The 20,710-nt window shown below is 40.3% G+C and overlaps 1 protein-coding gene across 1 annotated transcript; it reads left to right on the forward strand.

Annotated features, from left to right (window-relative positions):
- Positions 1 to 965: 965 nt before the first annotated feature.
- LOC129748519 (phospholipid-transporting ATPase ABCA3-like) lies at positions 966 to 19,527 on the forward strand. The gene is made up of 12 exons (XM_055743167.1): positions 966 to 1,328; positions 1,564 to 1,843; positions 1,908 to 2,109; positions 5,721 to 5,999; positions 6,058 to 6,312; positions 13,032 to 13,164; positions 13,229 to 15,066; positions 15,138 to 15,347; positions 15,414 to 15,690; positions 17,852 to 18,208; positions 18,270 to 19,284; positions 19,341 to 19,527. The coding sequence occupies exons 2-12, from the start codon at positions 1,632 to 1,634 to the stop codon at positions 19,525 to 19,527; spliced, it is 4,965 nt and encodes a 1,654-aa protein (XP_055599142.1). The 5' UTR covers positions 966 to 1,328; positions 1,564 to 1,631.
- Positions 19,528 to 20,710: the final 1,183 nt, after the last annotated feature.

Below are 20,710 nucleotides of genomic sequence, written 5' to 3' on the forward strand. Positions count from 1 at the left end.
CGAAGCCCCCTGACTCAGTTTGCATGCGACCAAAGCATCCACCGGGGTTGGGTACCCGATCTCCGCTAAGGTTGCTCGCACCCCAGCTAGCACCACGGGGAGGTAGAGAATCGGAGTTGCAGACAAGAGGTGATATGACCACTACCCGAAGGTTGGGTGTATGGGGTCTCGAGTTGCACATTGTCTACCGTTCGCTAGCCTACTTATTATGGGTGCTCCCGAAAAGCCTAGCACTGCCCTGGCACGTGAACGTTTTTGCAAACATAACCCATGATGAGCAATGATTAGCTATTTTGGGTGGCATTTAAGCGATCTGTTTATATGTCATGAAGTCATGATAGATCCCTTTGTCATGTGAAAGATCAAGTCAGAACTATGATAAGTCTACAATTATCAATCTAAAAAAGAATGCATTTGCATGCGACAAAGAAAGCTATATGCTGTATAAACAAATAAAAAGGTTGACATTCATGATTTAAAGAAAAAACTTTGGCAGAAGCAAATTTATTTGCTACGAGTTTTGCACTAACTGCTGCCATCGTATTCGTTTATCCACCTAGCAGTCCACCAGTTTTGCATGAGTTTTGAACTTAAAGCAAGCGGTGTCAATACGTAGAAGTAGTTTTGTTTGTTTGTAAAAGTTTGCCACTGTGCCAGTGGAAAAAAAACGAAAACTCTAGATATGGTAAATCACGAGAATTTCTCATTAAGCTCACTTGAAAAAGCTTTTATTTAAGAAAAAAATGACCCCTGAATAACCTAATTATTGTCAAATGGAACGAGTATGTATGTCTGTCCACTTGAGACTGCAAAACCATGCCGATGAGGCTGGTATTGATAGTAATTTGCTATCAACCAAAACAAAACTTATCACATTAAAATTGAAGAATGAATCATCTTCGTGTATGATTCTCCTGGTAAGTAGGAAAAAAAGACAGTATTTCTTTTGCCTTCGTGAATGAAATTCCCACCGTACACCCATGGGTGTTCGATAAAATGCTTCGTTATTTATTTATCAATCTCTGATATAAATGCCAGTTTTGTAGATAATATTCCTAATGATTCGATCCAAGTTTTGCCTATTCAACAGTCAGTGTCGAACTTTTGGTGGAAAAGCAGCAGCAACAATCGGCTTCGGTTCAAAAATCCCGGAAACTTTCGTTGAACTTCAACTTGAACTTTGCTGAGTGTGGCGCTAACAGTAACCGTTGTTCGGTGAAAAACGTGTGTATAATATCTGGATCGATAGGAGGAGGGTTGACCGTGAATTCACCCCATAAAATAGCCCTGCCCTTGTGAAGCATGTGCTTGAACTATTAAATTAGTAGGTATGTTGGGCTTCCTACAATTGACATCACACTTTATATTAGTCCAGGTGTGCGAACACCAGTATGCGAAGTGACATAGATTTCGTGAACAGGAACAACTTCATTGCGTGCCGAACGTCATCAGTTATTTATCGTTATCAAAGGATTTACAATCTTTACGACCGTCGGGCGTCGCGGCATTGCTGCCGAAAACAAAAATCTGGTGCTACCAGTGACGAATCTTTTTTTTTGCCAGAAACTTCCGATTACAACGCATAAAAAACGTGAATCTGTTTCAGTAATCACCTGTACACTGATTGGAAAATGGCAACATCTGCGTGGGACAAATTTTTACTGCTGCTGTGGAAAAATTGGATCATCTCAAAACGGCACTATTTTCAAACGTTTTTTGAAGTTTTGATTCCGGTTGTCGCTGCCACTTTGTTGATTCTAGTTCGTGGTCTAGTGGATGCGGAACAGTTTAAGGAAAATTTTATTTTTCGCCCGCTTGATTTAAGTAGTGCTGCATTTGTAAGGTATACAAATCGTCAAATTACAAATTGCATACGGTGAAGTAAACAGTTTCAATTTTGTTTTCAGATTGTATGCGTTCCCTAACGTCAATCCAACGGTTGCAATATTTCCACAGTCAAAGGTTTTGGAGAGGGTTGTCGAAAATGCTATCAATCTTTTGGACTTTCCGAATATGCTGTACATGTCCTTTGACAATGCAACCACGATGGAAGTGGAACTTCAGAGGAATAACTACATAGTTGGGGTGCAGTTTCCCGAAAGTTATCGGGTGAGTAATAATAGTAATAGTTTCATATTCAAAACTGAAAAAACATAGGCAGAGTAATTGAATTAAAGAACATTGATTACACAAGAACGAATTAAAGCTCGAACAAGAAACTAGATTTGAAACTGGAAAACAGATACTTTAAAACGAAAACCAAGTTCGAATTTGGATACAGCAAAATTCAGATTTCAAAATATAGATTTTTCAAATGTAGCTTCAGAGCTCAAACTCAATATGAATATAGAATAAGTATTTGAGATTGACATATGTACATACCCCTTTCTTACCCTACCGTTATTCGTATCTTTATGGTATCTTCGAATGATGTATGTTTGTGAAATTACGTCTAGATTAACCCTCATCCATACCAGAAATTTTTTACCCGTTACAGTTCCGAGCTAGAGTGTCAACTTGACACTACTGACTAAAACCAATATATCTCCCTTGTTTCTCAACCGATTTTACAAAATTCATAGTTTTGGAAACCATGTAATGTAACTCAAATATGATTCTCAGACATTATTCCATTATTCAACGTTTAAGGAAAAAAAAACTGAAAAAACATGCTTCGGAAAAAGACTGTAGATCAGCCACAAAATTTAAAAAAAAAAACACTCAGTGTCCAAGAAAGCTATACGTTGCACACTATAATTTTTTTTTTAATTTTCTTCAAGATCATGACCACAACAAAAGAAAAAAAGTTTTGTAAAAACCGTACTCTTTAACTCATGAACCACCAAAATTGCTTAAGTCACACAAGATGAATTTTGAAAGAGGAGTGAAAAGATGACGTAATTTGGCACATTTTTGCAATTTAAGATTGTCAAAATACGAAACAGAATTTTTGACAAATTTTCATAGGTAGCTGTTTTTTTTTTATTTTTTGTCAATTTGCAGTTTCTCAGATTTTCTTCAACTTAAATTCAAATTTGCATTGGATTTTGAGTATATTGACTCAATATTTCCGCAATAAATTTACATTTATCAGAAAGCCAGTATTATACCGATTCTAGTGGTATAATTACGTAAGCGCTGCGATACTTTATACAAATAGAACAATTCAAGGAGAATTAAAAAAAAAATGTAGATTGACGAAACACAGCAACCTTTGAAAGTTCGTAAAAAATTCTGTGTTTTGCAAAAATGTGCAAAATCACGTAAACTTTTCAATCCTCTTTCCAAATTTATATCGTGTGGTTTAAACAATTTTAATGGTTCATTGATTGAAAAGTACGGTTTTCACATCACTTTTTTACTTTTTTTGCGATCATGATCTTAAGTGTTATAGGTGAATAATGTCTGAGATTTTTGAGTTACAAACTTGAGTTCCATTACGAGGTTTCCGAAACTATAAATTTTGTAAAAATCGGTTGAGAAACAAGAGAGATATAGCGGTTTTAGACGAGGAGTGTCAAGGACAAAATTATACTAATCACTGAGAAAACACTCGTCTTACCTTTAGCGTTAATCCAACTCTATATGTCAATAACATGATTTAATAAGACATTTCCCTGGGTACAACTTTGAAAAAGACTTCAAAATGGTACAAATTAAGAGAAAAGAGTTGTAATGTTACAAACAGAGTGGTTCATTTCATTTGAAAAATCTAATAAAACTTCTCATCACTGATTGTACCAACATCAGAAACAGTATTCTACCAACTTAGTTATTGATTGTAGAGTGTTTAAATGTTCAAGATGGCTTATTTACATTAAAAAATCTATCTTTTGCATAAATTTGATCAGGATTAATTGAAGTAATGAGCATTAATGGGCTTTTATTATTCCGGAACAAATATCAAATTCTGTTTTTGTCATTCCGATTTTTCTAAAAATCCGGAAGTGGGGAATAAATAAAGTTTAAAGCTTTTCAAACAATAATTTGATACTTTTTTTCGAAAATTCAAACAGTTGAAAGAGCGAAAGCCAAACTGTTGAAGATGAGAATAATCAGCTGATGTTTACGAAACTTTTTCAAATGTTTTATCTAAATTTTCTCGCTTTTTTTTTTTGTTTTTGTGCAATGTAGATTATATACAAGTTTGCAGCGAGCTAGCTTTTGTCCAATTTATTGAAAATTTGAATTAATTTTTATTATTTTATAATTGTATCTAAGAAATTTTTAAAAAAATCATTAATTTGAACAAATGCAAAATTTTTTAAATCTAATGTTTTAAGATCTGACAACTTAGAGTGAATTGAGAGAATATTTTCAGATAATCGTGTAACATCAAATCAACCATTTAAAATTGTTGAAAATAAAGTTGATGTTGAGATTTTGTAATCTTATTCATGCAATCAAACATAAACAATAGGTTGATTTTTTTTAGATTTATATATGACACTTTATCATCCTTTTGGTACCCGTGTTTAAGGTTTTATGTCAATGAAAAGTGAAAAGTATATTTGGTTTTGAAATCCAGGTGGATAATTTAAAATTTGGGCTTAAATGTAGGAAGTAAGTGAAATTTGTTTCCTAGTCCCGCATATTTGTTCATGAAGTTCCCACACTAACTTAGCTCAAAATATATATCACTAAATTTTCAAGAAAAGGGAGGGACATTTTTTTCACAGTAAAACCAAGTTGATAAACGATAAACACTCTACAATCAATAACTAAGTTGGTAGAATACTGTTTCTGGTGTTGGTACAATCAGTGACGAGAAGTTTTATTAGATTTTTCAAATTGAATAATAATCACTCTGTTTGTCACATTACAACTCTTTTCTCTTAATTTGCATCACTTTGATGTCTAGTACAAAATTGTAGCCAGGGAAATCATGTTATTGACATATGGAGTTGGATTAACGCTAAAGATAAGACAAGCGTTTTCACAGTGATTAGAATGATTTTGTCTTTAAAAAAATAATTAAAAAGGTAAAAAAATCTTCGAAAAAACAAATTTTTCTAGAACCCCCGATGGATTATTTCAAATTTGGGCTCAAATGAAAGAGAAATGTCCCAGCTGTCGAATGGTGCAAAAATTAGCGATGTTAATTTTCGAACAATAAAGTTTTCACACAGAGACTACGTGACCTACTTAAAATTTGTTTAAATTTCCATCAGCTGGAATCGTACCAAAACTGTCAAAAATAGGCTACAAAAGCGCGAACTAAATATTTGTTTTTTCGCTTGCCACGAATGTGATACGATCAGAAGCGTTACTCGAATGTTATAAATTTAATCATGAAATTGTATTTTATAAAATAACTTTCTCTCGGATTCAAAGATACTGAATTTGCGGTCCTTAACCCTCATCCGTCCCAAAAATGTAGAAATTTGATTCACAAATTTTTATTTTCATCAGAAATTTTTATTACCTGATTTAAAATTCTTTCAAAATTCAGGGGAAGATAACATATAGAGTACCAAAATTGATTATTGAAACCTGATTCAAATCCACAGATTGAAATTCAAAATACCTAATGAACAACATTGAAGGACAAGCTAAGAAATCAGATAAAATCTATGTTTAGATCTCGAATTCAGGATTCAGTCTGAGAAGTTAGAATCCAAATACGAGTTATATTATACTTAGTAATCTAAAGCAAAACTCGTCTTTAACGCTCATCATTGAAAGTATTTAAAATTATCTTCACTTGTAATACTTTTCAGAGCGCTGGTCAAATTCCGCACTCTGCAGAATTTGCCCTGCGCTATCCGGCGGAAATGCGAACCTTTAGATCGGTGGACAGTGCCTTCTGGAACCATTGGCAAACCAACCGATTCTTCCCACCGTTTGACACACCGGGACCGAGAAATCCCTTTCGAGATGATGCCGGCTATCCGGCCAACTACTACAACGAAACGTTTGCCCAGTTTCAGAGTGCCATATCGCAAGCCATCATCATGGAGCACGCGTCTGACTTCGAACCGTTGCCGACTTATTTGAGGGTAAGGTTTTCTTTAATTTAGATTAGAGTGATACTAACCTATTCAATTTTAATTTCAGCGCTATCCATATCCCCCATTCTACAGCGATCCACTGTTGTTGGGCTTGGAAAATCTGCTACCGCTTATCATCATAGTAGCGTTTTTCTATTCTTGTATCAACACCGTGAAATACATTGCCGTCGAAAAAGAACGTCAACTGAAGGAAGCTATGAAGATCATGGGTTTATCCACGTGGCTGCACTGGACCGCTTGGTTTGTTAAATCACTCATTCTGCTGTTGGTTTCAATTTCGCTCATAACTGTGTTATTGTGTGTAAGTATATTTTGAACTTTAAAAACTAGCCAATACTCTATTTGAATTTTAAATTTGTTGAATAGGCACTAAAGCAGTTGTTGAATTCCAAGCATTTCAAGGGTAATGATATTAAATTACGGTAAAAATATTTGAAACAGGCAGAACACATGCGGTGCGTTAGCTTTGAACTCCTTCAACATTTGTCGAGGTCAAAATCGAATGAAGAAACATCGCCTTTCAAAAGGTAATAAATCACTCCATGGGCTTACTTCGCTGTTTCAACAATCAATATTGTCACTGAATGTAAGAATTACACATTCAATGTTTAAAGATGTTAGACCTATAATTATGCCACAACCTGTTTACGTGCGTGGCATAATTAATTAAAAATTTTTTGGAATAGACTAGTTTGAGGTACCTAATTGAGAATCTCAACAGGTGAAGTCGAAAGAGGAATGGCCAGACGTTCATTTCCCCTGTGGGAAAGAGCCTACTGCGACCAGCAGTTGATGTATTGAGGTAGCTACCTCGCGTTATTATATGCGAGTTATGAGACTCACCTGCACTTTTGATTGGAGTGACAGTTGATAGCTGGGGAAACATTTTGCTCCTTCTAGTATGATATTTTCTATCTCTGGGATGGAGTTGAGCATCTTGAATCGATTAATTATTAACCCTTAGAATTTTAAATGTTGTGCTTATGTAACGCAATGCACGAGTCAGTAGCGTCAATGAGACGAATTGTATGTATGTATGTATGTATGTATGAAAACCCACCAGTGGCTGATAGGTCTTTCGACCCGAGGCAGTACGGGAAGTCTCGATCGCATATTCAAAAATTGTTCATGCCTAACTCATCAACAATAATTGCAGCACAACCAAGGGGTCCGTTACCACTGGCTTGGGACAGGTTTGACTCATCTCACTCCCTTCCAACTGTTCAAAACAAATAAATAATTCTGAAAAGGAACTTAAGTAACCTTCTCATGATTCTAAATTTGTCGAGATACTCCGGCTGGCTTGAACCCACAATCCATTGTATATCAGGCTTCCGATCGTTTGATGTCCTGTCCAACCCCCCGCTGAACCCCATAATAGAGTTAAGCTATTTTGAACATAGGAAAAAAACACTTTTTACATCTTACCTTTTTTTTTCATTTGAAAAGGATACATGTTGAAAGGGATAATTTCCGGGAATATTTAAAAGACAGGAACGGGCAAGCCTGCAGCCAAATCCGCCAGTTGCCAACAATTGCTCTTCTTGCACTTACCGGGGGTTGACCAACGTGTGAAAGGGTTTGAGAAACTGCTAGTGACCAACATCACCCACCTCCAACAGCAATTGATCAGCAACATTTGAAACCCGTCAAAGTTCAACGAGTTCCGAAATTGAAGGTTCGGCACAACCATTGCCACCCGGTTCACCACGTACGATCTTCGAGCCCCAAGACATCCCGCAGTAGCATTTCCTGTTGGCCGACCACCTCTTCGGGTACACACTACACGGTATTTTGGATTTCTTGATTAGTGTCACCCCCTCGTCAAAGTCGACTCGAGGTTCTTCGTAATTGTGCTCTGCTAGCCAATCAAAAACGGCCGCATGAGGCACATTCTCACCAAAATCCCCGTGGCTTGATCAAGAATTCGAGGGCTGCTGTAGCTAGCTAATAATAAACTGGCCTGTTGCGAAGCGTTGATGTTGCTTCCCGAAGCATTGCTGATAATGATTGCATTGGTTGCAGAGGACACTACTGTCTGCTGTTAACGTCGTGGTAATCGTTCCGGGCGTTCTTGAAAACAGATTGAGAATTTCTAACATTTGAACAAATTTTCAGCACAAATGACAAGAAAAAATGATTTTTTCTCCAGGAGTTAAAATTGGCAGCGAAAAAAAATCACACCCGTCGTTCAAGGCCGCAGCCTACTCAGTAGCGTCAATGAGACGAATTATATCTTTAAAAAACCCAACATATCTAGTGCTAGATCTTTCAATTTAATATTGAACGAAGATTCAGCCAAATATTAGTATCGCCGAATAGTGGAAAAGTAAAAAGACATTCGGTACAGTTTCCTTCCTACAGTTCAAGAGTGTTGCCAACTCGGTAACATTGTTTTGTTTTGCTTTAATATTATTCTTATATTTATTGATGGGTTGGAGTTAGGGTAGTATTTTGTTAATAGATACTTTAAAAAGTAAACGGCGAGTTCGAATTCAAAAGCGTGGTCAGCGAACACAGCAAACCGCACATGGGTTTGACGACTTGCGTAAGCCTATAACGCAACGCCGCAAGATACACGCGTTTTAGAAGAACGCAAGGAGAGCCGAGCCGAGGTTTCTTGCTGAGGCGAGACAAATCACCAAGGCTCTTGGTTTCCGGCGGCGAAAGTTATCAGACGTCTCCAGCAAGCGCTCCTCAAAGCGAATCCCAAACAAGTTTCGAAGAAGAGGATTCCTATCGATCGACCGATATCGATAGGCAGTGGTCCGAGGCGATCGATTAGCCGTGCAGTGCGTGGTTCTGAGGTGAAACGAGACCGAAGCCAGAGAATTGCCATCCCAGGCAACACCGACCAAACCCGTGTGCGAAAATCCAACCAGCGCGTTTGTTGGTTGGATTTACCCGCTCTTGTGTGCCAGCCGCCAGGGCGTTCGAGTCGCGATCAAGAGTGTGTGCGTGACCACCCTACGCGTGGCTAGAATATTTTGGTCAGCAGCATCCCGAAGCCGAGATGTGCGCCAAGCAAGCGCGTTAAGCCAGCAGCGTAAACGACGATCAGCCTTGTGTGTGTGATCCTACACTACGCGTTGCTTTGTCAGTCTGGTCCCATCCCAGCCGAGAGAGAGACAGAACCGATTAGCCGTGAGTGCGGTGCGTGGTATCGCACCTCTTCCATTCCATCCGTTTCCATACGTTGCGTCCGGTGCGACGACGGTCCAGCCGAGAGGTCCCAAAGGCGCGTGTGTGGGTTGCCTATCCAAGCCCAAGAGAGAGACCGAACCCAGCCGTAAGTGCGTGGTACCGCGCTTCCTCCCCTGGCCATTCAGGCGTCGCCAGGTGCCTGGCGATCAAGACGTTCGACCGAGTGAGCCGAGTGCCCCGCTACCATCCCGACCTCGTGTGCGTGGCATCCCAACGTGAATACGCCGAAATACAATCCTCCCATCCGAAAGCTCCCCCAGCCTAACATACGCCCTGAGACCCAGGAACAAAAGAGGCCTTGAGCGCCCAAACCCATTAGTCCCCGTGGCTTTAGACCAGGGACTAGGTGTTGCTGGGCAGCCCCTTCTGGGTTGACCCATTCCTGGGGAAAAAGCAAAGTTTCAAGAGCTAACTGAGACCGCCAGGCATTGCTCTCCCAGCGCAACCGCATTGCATACACGCTCTTTTTTTAAACTCAAAATTAAGTAGTTTTGGTTCAAAACAGCACTTCAGTGGCAGCTCTCAACTTTGAGTTCAATTGGGCAATCGCAAAACTAAGTTTTGATAGGCATACTCAATACTAAGTTCGGCGGCCGAATTCAAATTTATCCTTTTTATTCGAGAGTTGTTTATTTTCAGGGAATTAAAAGATGGTTAAAAATTTTTGTACCCGGATGTTGCTCTTCCGGTACATTGCATTGCAATTACAGAGCGGTGGAAAGTTTTGACACTCCGGGTCAAAAAAAACTTCCGGATGTTACTTCCCACGGAAAGTAAATAACATACGGAAGTTTTCGGAAATTTCAAGTCATTAACCATTTGATAACAATGACGGACAGAATTTTACGCTGACACGGTGGACATTCCATTATGAAGTTCCTCCATAGTCTTCCGGTAATAGTTCCGGAACGATAAAATTTGGCGTCGTGTTCGTTGGTTGCTGTTCCGGTTCAAAGTGAACTCGCTAAGTGTTTTCAGTCCAACAAAGAGAGTTCGATTTTTAGTTCACAAGGTCGAACTCAGCTTTGCTTCCTCGCCGAAGGAAAAAAGGACCAATTTTGAGTTCGCAGTTCGAACTCCGTTTTGATCCATCGCAAGCAGGAAAAAGGTTACTTAACTTTATGTTCGTAGAATCGAACTATGTTTTGAACCTCGGTCATACTTAATTTTGAGTTTAAATAAAGGTGCGTGTATGTTTGAAAGTAACCAAATGAAACATATCCCATCACAAGACAAAAAATAACCGGTCAAGTACCAGGCAGCCAACGAATGAATCGAACGAGCCCTGTGCGTGTGTATTAGAAAAACTACGGAATAAAAAAAAACATTTCCGTATTTCAAAACCATCCCCCTTATTCTGCGCCGCGCGTGAGGTGACGATAGTCGAGTCGAGTCGGAGTCGCGTGAGTCTTGTCACCTTATTCCCGAAACCGATGTGACAGAGCATACGATTTGTCACTCACGGTGACTACTAGATTAGGATAATAACTCAAAAAGTTAATTCTAAAAGACGTTTCTCACCTAAAGTGACTACTGGAATCGGGTGACTCGACTATCGTCACCTCACGCGCGGCGCAGAATAAGGGGGCATAGCTCACACAGCTTCAAGCCCAGCTGTAAGCAAAAATAAATTCGAATGAATCATACGAGCGTAAACGCATGTTTATAAGCCGGCAAGATTAAGTTCTTGATATAGAGTAAAAAAACATTTTCTCATTCCCAACACAAGATTAAAAGGATTTACAGGATTAAAAAAAAATCACCGACCAAGCGCCAAGAAGCAAGCTTAAAAAATTCAAAACACAATGACAATTAACCGTCATTCTCCAACTGACCCAGGTTGAACACATGGCAAAGTGGTGTAGCTGGCAAAACGAGTTGAGAAGTTATTTTGATATCGATCCTCGCTTTGCATCGGCTTTTTTTTTTCAATTTAAAAAATGCCTGGCACTTTTTTCACTTAAATGATTGTATTCAGCTGTAAAGGGTGATACGGTCAAAATTTGATCAAGGGAAAACGCATGTAAATCGGTGAAATCGTTTATTTAAAATATCAAATTAAATTTCTTTTTCAAGTTTAACTAGTATAAAATTCAGGAAAAATATTCAGTTAGGCTTCCGCTTTTCCAAATCCGAATTGCCGAGCCATACGCTTAACCCCTGCCATCAGATTTTGTACAGCCACCTTGTCCACCTTCTTCACCGCAGAAGCCAGTTTGCCTGGAACTGCTGCTCGTCCTTAGCAGTTTTTTTGGTCTTCTTTAGGTTCCGCTTGACAATAGCCCAGTATTTCTCAATTGGGCGGAGCTCTGGCGTGTTGGGAGGGTTTATTTATTTGTTTATTTGTATAAAAAATCTACGGATCACATGTTGATCCGAATGATAACTTAATCCTTATCAGAATTAAAATCCACTCGACACAGTTCTGGACACGTCTAATATTTTCCTTCGGAACACATTTCTCGAAACGTCAAAGTCGAAATGCGCAGAAAAACGATTAAAAGTTTTTAAGATTCCGACAAAAGCGCTTTTGGCCCCATAGTTGTTCAGACGAATGGGAACGTAGAGCTGCAAATGCTGGTTTCTTAATCCTCGGGGTCGTACACTGAGAGGGACAGCCTCCAGCAGCGTGGGAGAGTCTATTCTCGATGTCAGCAGGTCAGCCACAACTAGAGCTCGAGTTCTCGGGTTCTTGTCCTTAGGAACCACCTGAACGTGTTTTGTGGCGTATCACTCCATGGCCTTTTAACCGTAATGGCAAGATGCCAAATCCGGCCAAAACAGTACGGAACAACCGTGTTTCTTCAGGAAAGGCAGTAGACGTTTATTCAAACACTCTTTCACGTAAATTTCTTGGTTGACAGTCCCGGAAGCTATGAAAATGCTGCTTTTCAAGCCACAGGTACAGATGACTTGCCAAACCAGATATTTCTTCGCGAACTTTGACAGTTTCATGTACTTGAATATATCTGCTACCTTTCCCCTTCCTTTTGCCGTATAAAACTCCTGTCCCGGAAGCTGCTTGTAGTCGGCTTTGACGTAGGTTTCGTCGTCCATTACCACGCAGTCAAACTTCGTCAGCGGCGTCGTGTACAGCCTCCGGGATCGCGCTTTGGCCGTCGTATTTTGTTTATCATCGCGATTTGGAGTCACTACCTTCTTGTAAGTCGATAGTCCGGCTCATTTTTGGCTCGACGATACACCCAGCTTATTTGCGGCATCTCAGAGAGAGAGGTTTGGGTTTCGCTTGAAACTACCGCAATCGCTTTAAACTCTGTTTGTCGTCTCAGCGGCTTCCGGTTTTCGATTTCCCGCCGATCCAGACTTCCTGGCTGTCGACAAACGTTCCCCAAACACTTTAATTACATTTGTAACGGATGATTTGGCAACTTTTAGCGATTTTGCCAGCTTTGCGTGCGAGTAGCTCGGATTTTCGCGATGCGCGAGGAAAATTTGGATACGCTGCTCTTCATCCTTGGACGGCATTTTGACAACTAAAGAGTGAATTCCAAAATCAAAATAGGAGCAACATTCTACATACACACCTTCAAAATGAGGGGTGTTCAGGTTTTTTAAATGCAAAATTGAAAGAAATACGTCAAGTTGATATTGGCCAAATTTTGACCGTATCACCCTTTAATGCATCGTTTTGCTCGAGAGCTCGAGTATTTATGCCAGTTGTTACAAAGGCAACGTGTCATTTTCGGCGCAATGCACTTTTTAGCACGCTTTCGGAATAAAGTTTGCTCCAATCGGCATTGAAATTTTGCAACCTCTGTTCTGGTGTTGTTAAAACTGAAGTGATTTGTTTTTCAGGTCAGCATCACAAGCAACACAGAACTGGCGGTGTTCACCTACGCAAGCTGGACGGTCGTTTGGGTGTACCTTCTGGTATACATGATTGCAACAATCACTTTCTGTTTCATGATGAGCACGTTTTTCTCCAAAGGTGCGTAAATTATAATCAAAAGTTTCATTAATCTAGAAGGTATTGATTTTTTTTTCAATTTCAGCTAACACGGCCTCCGGGATAGCGGGTTTGATGTGGTTTGTTTTCGTTATGCCGTACAACATAGCTTTTTCGAACTACGATACGCTTTCGCTGGGAGCCAAGCTGGCCCTATGTCTTTTCCACAATTCAGGAATGTCCTTCGGGTTTATGTTGATGATGCGGCATGAGGGCACCACTGCCGGAGTTCAGTGGTCCAACCTCTTCAGTCCGGTCACCGTGGACGATGATCTGAGTGTAGGGGCAACGATGATGATGTTGCTAGCAGACTCTGTGATTTATCTACTGATTGCTCTCTACGTCGAAAAAGTCTTACCTGGTGAGTTTGGTGTTGCACAGCCATGGTATTTTCCTTTCACCGTTAGGTATTGGACGAATAGAGTGGATGTTATTTCCGACGGGTTTGATGGGGTTATGGAGAATCCTGATAGTCGAGAACCTGATCCGCTCGGTAAGCATGCAGGCGTTAGAATTGTAGGTTTGAGAAAAGAATTCGGTAAAAATAAGGTAGCTGTGAAGCGTTTGCATCTGAACATGTTCGATGATCAAATAACGGTTCTTTTGGGACATAACGGCGCTGGAAAAACTACAACCATGTCGATGTTAACTGGTGTTCTTACGCCAAGCTCTGGGGCAGCGTACATAAACGATTTTGATATAAGAACAAACATCGACAGCGCTCGACAATCCTTGGGATTGTGCCCTCAACATAATGTTCTATTCGATGAAATGACGGTCGCCGAACATATAAAATTCTTTGCGCGCTTGAAAGGAATCAGTAGTAAAGATGTTGACGATGAAATTGAACATTATGTAAAAGTGTTGCAATTGGAAGATAAAATCAATTCTCAGTCACATACACTGTCGGGAGGAATGAAACGAAAGCTAGCCGTCGGAGTTGCCTTGTGTGGAGGATCCAAGGTAGTACTGTGTGACGAACCTACTTCCGGGATGGATCCTGCAGCAAGACGGGCTTTGTGGGATCTACTTATACAAGAAAAGAAGGGACGAACGATTTTGCTGTCGACACATTTTATGGACGAGGCAGATATACTTGGCGATAGGATTGCCATTATGGCTGACGGGGAATTGAAAGCAGTTGGTTCTTCGTTCTTCCTGAAAAAAAGATTCGGTGTTGGTTATCGATTGATCTGCGTGAAAAGAGACGACTGTAACTCGAATAATGTAACACAGTTGCTGAATCAATATATCCCGAATATAACGGTAGATACTGAGGTCGGTTCTGAGCTTTCCTATGTACTGGATGATAATTTTATCAATATTTTTCCTACGTTATTACAAGATTTGGAAAATAATTCCGAACCATTGAAAATAGATAGTTACGGTATATCGTTGACAACATTGGAAGAAGTTTTTCTGAAAGTTGGAAGCGATTCGAATTCATCAGAACCGATCAATCTGGAAGATGATAACTTACAACAATATCATGAAAGCAACGGTTCAAAAGTTGCAATAAATATGGCAGAACATGACAAATTGCTTTCGGGATACAACCTGAAGCTGAATCAAATTCACGCAATGTTTCTTAAAAAGGTAATTGTGACCTACAGGAGTTGGATATCGATGCTGGTACAGATATTTATTCCAATCTTCTTCGTGGTGATGACTATTGTTATAGTACGCTCATTTCCGGATAACGTCAGGCTGCCAAGTTTGCTGATTTCCTTCGACGATTACGTTCGCACAACGACTGTTCTAGAGAATGATTCGATTGATGCCGCTCTTATCAATGCGTACCAGAAACTTTTTATCGGAAATCACAGAACCGAACGGAGGCTGCTCACAATAACAGAAGACATGAACAGCTTCATTTTGAGACAGGTAATTACTAGAAATCAACAGTATACATTATTTTCATTATTAAAATTTTATTGTTTGCCCACATTTTGCAGACACTTGCAAACTCACCCCTGGTGAACAGCGAATTTCTTGCTGGGGCCACCATTGCCAATGATAACATAACAATTTGGTTCAATGCCCAGGGGTTCCATACGGCGCCGCTCGCTATCAGCACCTTCTACAATGCGCTCATTCGTACCGTGTGCGATGACTGTTCTATCAGGGTGACCAACAAACCACTTCCGTTCCGCCCGGAAACAAGGGTATGAGCTAGTAGCCCAAACGTTCTTTTTACTTAATACACATTATTATACTCTTAAACTGAACAGTTCACGCAACTTCAAGCTGGAAACAATATGGGATTCCAGTTGGCTTTCAATACCGGATTTGCAATGGCGTTTGTGGCCGCTTTGTATGTGATGTTTTACATCAAGGAACGGGTAACGCGGGCCAAGTTGCTCCAGTTCGTCAGTGGCGTCAATGTGTTTTTCTTCTGGTTGGTATCGTTCCTGTGGGACTACATGACATACATCATCACGGTTTTGTTCTATATCGCGACGTTGGCTGCTTTCCAGGAGGATGGGTGGTCCACTTTTGAGCAATTGGGTAAGAAAAAACTAAGGTTCTTAACTCTACACATTGTGTACACCCGGTACTGGCTAGATCTTTTTAGGCTTGAATCAGAGATTTAACATAACACTCATGGACTCTTTAGAAAAAAAAAAACCATAACTTACACAGTAGAGTGCCCCAAATGACCCGACTTTTGAAAAACTTATGCGCTGCAGGCTAAAATTGATCCTAGGCCTAGTACAAGATCTCATGCCAAATTTGGGCCAGATCGGATCACGGGAAAGGGTCGCTCAATGAGCCTGAAGTTCCCATGGAGACATTTTGTTCGGAGAAACATGAAAATCCAGTTTTTCATCAATAACTTTAGTTCCCGTCGGCCGATTTCTTTCAAAAACGGATTTTCTTAAAGCCTAAACTATCGATAAGAGTTCAGATAAAAAAGTTATTAGGCTTCAAAAGTGGGCTAACTTTTTTAGCGGTGGTATTCATCACTGTTAATGAGGCATCAATATGTTCGACCGCCCCCGACTTATAAACAGTGATGAATACCATCCTTAAAAAAGTTAGCCGATTTTTGAAGCTTAATAACTTTTTTATCTTAACTCTCATCGATATGCAGTCTTCGGATGAAATATTTTTCATAATTTAGGCTTCAAGAAAAACCGTTTTTGAAAGAAATCGGCCGACGGGAACTGAAGTTATTGATGAAAAACTGGATTTTCATGTTTCTCCCGAACAAAATGTCTCAAAATCCCATACAAACTTCAGGCTTGTTGAGCGACCCCTTCCCGTGATCCGATCTGGCTCAAATTCGGCATGAGATGTTCAACGTGGCGCTAGAAGGTGTTATTCGACGAGCGGTGGGCGAAATGCGGGGTACGATTTTCAACAGATCCAGTCAACTTATCTGCTTTGCCGATGACATTGATATAGTCGGCAGATCATCTGCGGCGGTGGAGGAGATCTACCGCAAACTGAAACGCGAAGCAGGAAGGATTGGGTTGATGATTAATACGTCCAAGACGAAGTACATGCTGGCCTGCGGATCCGAGACCGACCGAACCCGCTTGTCCAGTAATAACAAGGTCACGATCGACGGCGACGAGCTGGAGATAGTCGAAGACTTTGTCTATCTCGGCTCACTGGTGACCGCAGACAATGACACCAGCCGTGAGATCCGGAGGCGAATTATCAGCGGAAGTCGTGCCTACTATGGACTCCACAAGCAACTGCGGTCGAGAAGACTTAGCCCTCGCACGAAGTGTAACCTGTATATGACGCTCATTAGACCGGTTGTTCTCTACGGGCACGAGACATGGATATTGCTCGAGGAGGACCTGCGTACACTCGGAGTATTCGAGCGACGAGTGTTAAGAACCATCTTTGGCGGCGTACAGGAGAACGGAGTGTGGAGGCGAAGGATGAACCACGAGCTCGCGCGCCTCTACGGCGAACCCAGTATCCAGAAGGTGGTGAAGGCTGGCCGGATACGCTGGGCGGGACATGTTGCGAGAATGCCGGACGACTGTCCTGCAAAACAGGTGTTCGCTACGAATCCGGTAGGAACAAGACGAGCGGGGGCGCAACGAGCGAGGTGGTTAGACCAAGTGGAGCGTGATCTGGCGAACGTGGGGTGCCCGAGAAATTGGAGAACGGTTGCTATGAACCGAGTGAATTTTAGGAATTATGTTCGTCAAGTTATGTCGTGAGACGGAATACTATGTAAATAAATAAATCGGCATGAGATCTTGTACTAGGCCTAGGATCAATTTTAGCCTGCAGCGCATAACATTTCACAGGTTTTGAATTTCCCATACAAATTTGGGGCAGTCTATTACACAGTTAGGATCTCAGGGAGCTTGAAGTCTCTTATAAGAGATTATTTTCCTTAACATTAAAGAGTATATCTTTCGAAGTTATGTTGGCTAGCTACAGCATTTTACACAAAGAAAGAGTGTGTACGGAAATCGATCTAATGACCATTGGCTTAGAAGATTTGAGACTCTAACCACTGTACGCTTCAGTTGTTACAACTGGGGTCTCATAGAAATAAATGACCACGATTTCAATACATGACCATATCTGAAGTGTTTATCTAAAATTATTAAAAATGGTGTACACTGGAGAAAAGAAAATACAATACAAAATCAATATAAAAAACATGAATTTAAGATATTATTTCACTCGTTTTCAGGTCGCGTATTTCTGGTGTTGATGGTCTTCGGGTTTGCTTTCCTGCCTCTAACGTATCTGTTATCGTTCCGATTCGATGTTCCGGCCAGCGGTTTCGTGAAACTTATGCTGTTGAACATATTTACCGGAATCATATTCTTTATGGCAGTTTTTCTGCTGCTATTTGATGGGTTTGATCTGGTAGACGTGGCACGTGGCCTGGAGTGGGGTTTTATGATATTCCCGCTGTTCGCGCTCAGTCATGCCCTAAGCAGCATCAACATAGCTTCGACAACGCTGCAAATATGTGACTCCCAATGCCAATTAATTCCGCAATGTACAGAAGAACTCCTCTGCAAATTGTTTCCCAATTGTTGCGGTAGTAAAATGAGTTAATATTTCATTTCAATTTATCAATAAATCGTTCAATTCATTTTCAGATGTTCAAATATTTTCGTTCGAACCAACCGGAATCAATCGTAATTTGCTATTCATGACTGCACTTGGCGTGGGATGCTTCATACTGCTAATGGTGATTGAATATCGACTGTTTGGATCAATCAATATGCGGAAAAACGAAGCCCCTCAACTTTCGCTCAATATCGATTCCGATGTGCTAGCTGAAAAAGAACGAGTCAGCCGAATGACTGAAGCTGAGATAGGTGCAACCAATCTGGTACTTCGAGATTTGACGAAGTTTTACAAATCTTTCCTGGCTGTAAATCAGCTTTCGGTTTCTGTTGAACACTCGCAATGTTTCGGCTTGTTGGGAGTTAATGGAGCTGGAAAAACCTCTACTTTCAAAATGATGACTGGGGACGAGAATATTTCTGGTGGAGACGCCTGGGTTAACGGTTACAATTTGAAAACTGACATGACAACTGTTCACCGACAGATAGGATATTGCCCACAGTTCGATGCTCTTCTTGACGATATCACCGGGAGGGAGACGTTGAAAATATTTGCGCTTCTTCGAGGAGTACCACGAAGCGAAATAGCTTCGGTCAGCTTGAAGTTGGCAGAGAGTTTGAACTTTTTGAAGCACATTGACAAACGTACTAAGCAGTACAGTGGAGGTAACAAACGAAAACTGAGCACGGCGCTTGCACTAATGGGAAATCCTTCGGTAGTATATCTGGATGAACCCACCACGGGAATGGACCCGGGAGCAAAGCGACAACTGTGGGATGTTATTTGCAAAGAGCGTGGCGCCGGAAAATCTATCATTCTAACATCCCACAGTATGGAAGAATGTGAAGCACTATGCACTCGGCTAGCCATAATGGTTAATGGAGAATTCAAATGTCTCGGCTCCACACAACATTTGAAAAATAAATTTTCGAACGGTTTCCATCTCACGATCAAACTGAAAAGAAAACTTTTCGAAACCGATGCTGTAAAGGTGGATCAAATTAAGGCATTCATCGAGGAAAGATTCCCAAATTCTGAGCTCAAGTAAGTTTAATTTATCCCAACAACAAATAAATGAACTGAACAAAATTATTTTTCAGGGAGGAATACTTGGAATCCCTAACGTACCAAATCCCATCACATGGTATACGATGGTCGGCTATGTTTGGAATAATGGAACAAGCGAAACGAACCTTAGAAATCGAAGACTATGTGCTCGGGCAAACGACTCTGGAGCAGGTGTTCCTGGGATTCACCAAATATCAGCGACTGAACGAGAAAGAATAACCGAACGCACTACTTATTGTACAAAATGTTGAGTAAAAGTGTTTTTAACAATGAAAAAATTGGTAATCTGTAATTCCGGACATTCCTTTTTCTGAAAATTCACGGTGAAAGAACGAAAATCAAGTCAAGTGGTTTTTGAGATAGCGTCCGATAGAAAAAAATTTTTTGGTCAGTCTCGAGAAAAATCCAGGAAAGTCTCAGTGGGAGACCCAAAAACAGCTGGAAATCAACATTTCGAACACAATTTGTGAGGTGAATCGTTCAAGAGGATCCAACAGTTACAATTTTTTTTTTAAAGTAAAGTTTGATAACATGTTGTTGAGGAATGTGAGAGATTTTATGAAGCGCAATTCTAAAATTTTCAATAGTGATAAAAAAATCTGATTGGTTCGTGTAGCTTACTAATAAACACGCCTTATTTCAATTTTAAAAGGTAAAAAGCTGCCTACTTGTAAAGTTAACAAAATGCGGTGGTCAAATCGCAGGCAAAATATTTGGACTGCTTTCGAGCGGTATTTTGAAAAATGTCGTAATGAACAGCAAAATGAACTCTTTAGCGGGCCCTAGTAAGTTTCCAGCCAGATACTTCTCGGGAATGTCTCGCCTGGATGTTCCGGTGATGTATGTATGTATGTATGGTTCCCCCATCGGTAGCAAGGGCCTGCCTATGTCTGTGTGGCTTGGCCTTCGAATTACTTTTCGGGCTTCCACGGCCGATGGTTCATCGAAGGAAGGCATCCAACCCTAAGAAACCTACAATGGTTGGCAACCCACTCCGCTTGCAATAGTTTCTTTGGGTTATCACCAGATGCATTCCTTCTGAAAATATATTATTATTTGATCTGTAGTATAAGGAAATGTGTGAAAATATTAAAAATATAAATATATGAGTATATAATGTTATAATAGTATATGATAATAATTTATATGATATTTTCAAAAGGATACAGTAAGAAGTGGTACAATGAAGTATAATTTCAGTAGCACTTCAAAGCTAGCTAATAGTGCAATTATGTTTTTGCTACTCGCCACTGTAGGTTTAAAGGCGCTTTTTGTACAGGAGTACAGAGAAAAAAGAAGAGAAATGCCATGAAACGAGCTCACCAAATTCCCTTTCAATATGCTTCCTCATTCCTCAGCTTGCTTGAATCAAATTACGCCACACTAACACCTATTCACACAT

This window comes from Uranotaenia lowii, chromosome 2 (assembly GCF_029784155.1).
Source record: "Uranotaenia lowii strain MFRU-FL chromosome 2, ASM2978415v1, whole genome shotgun sequence".
Classification (NCBI taxonomy): Eukaryota; Metazoa; Arthropoda; class Insecta; order Diptera; family Culicidae; genus Uranotaenia; species Uranotaenia lowii.

Coding starts and splice junctions, on each gene's coding strand:
- LOC129748519 (XM_055743167.1), top strand. CDS start 1,632: ATGGCAACATCTGCGTGGGACAAATTTTTACTGCTGCTGTGGAAAAAT. Junction 6,000..6,057: donor CGTTGCCGACTTATTTGAGG/GTAAGGTTTTCT, acceptor TTTTAATTTCAG/CGCTATCCATATCCCCCATT. Junction 13,165..13,228: donor GAGCACGTTTTTCTCCAAAG/GTGCGTAAATTA, acceptor TTTCAATTTCAG/CTAACACGGCCTCCGGGATA.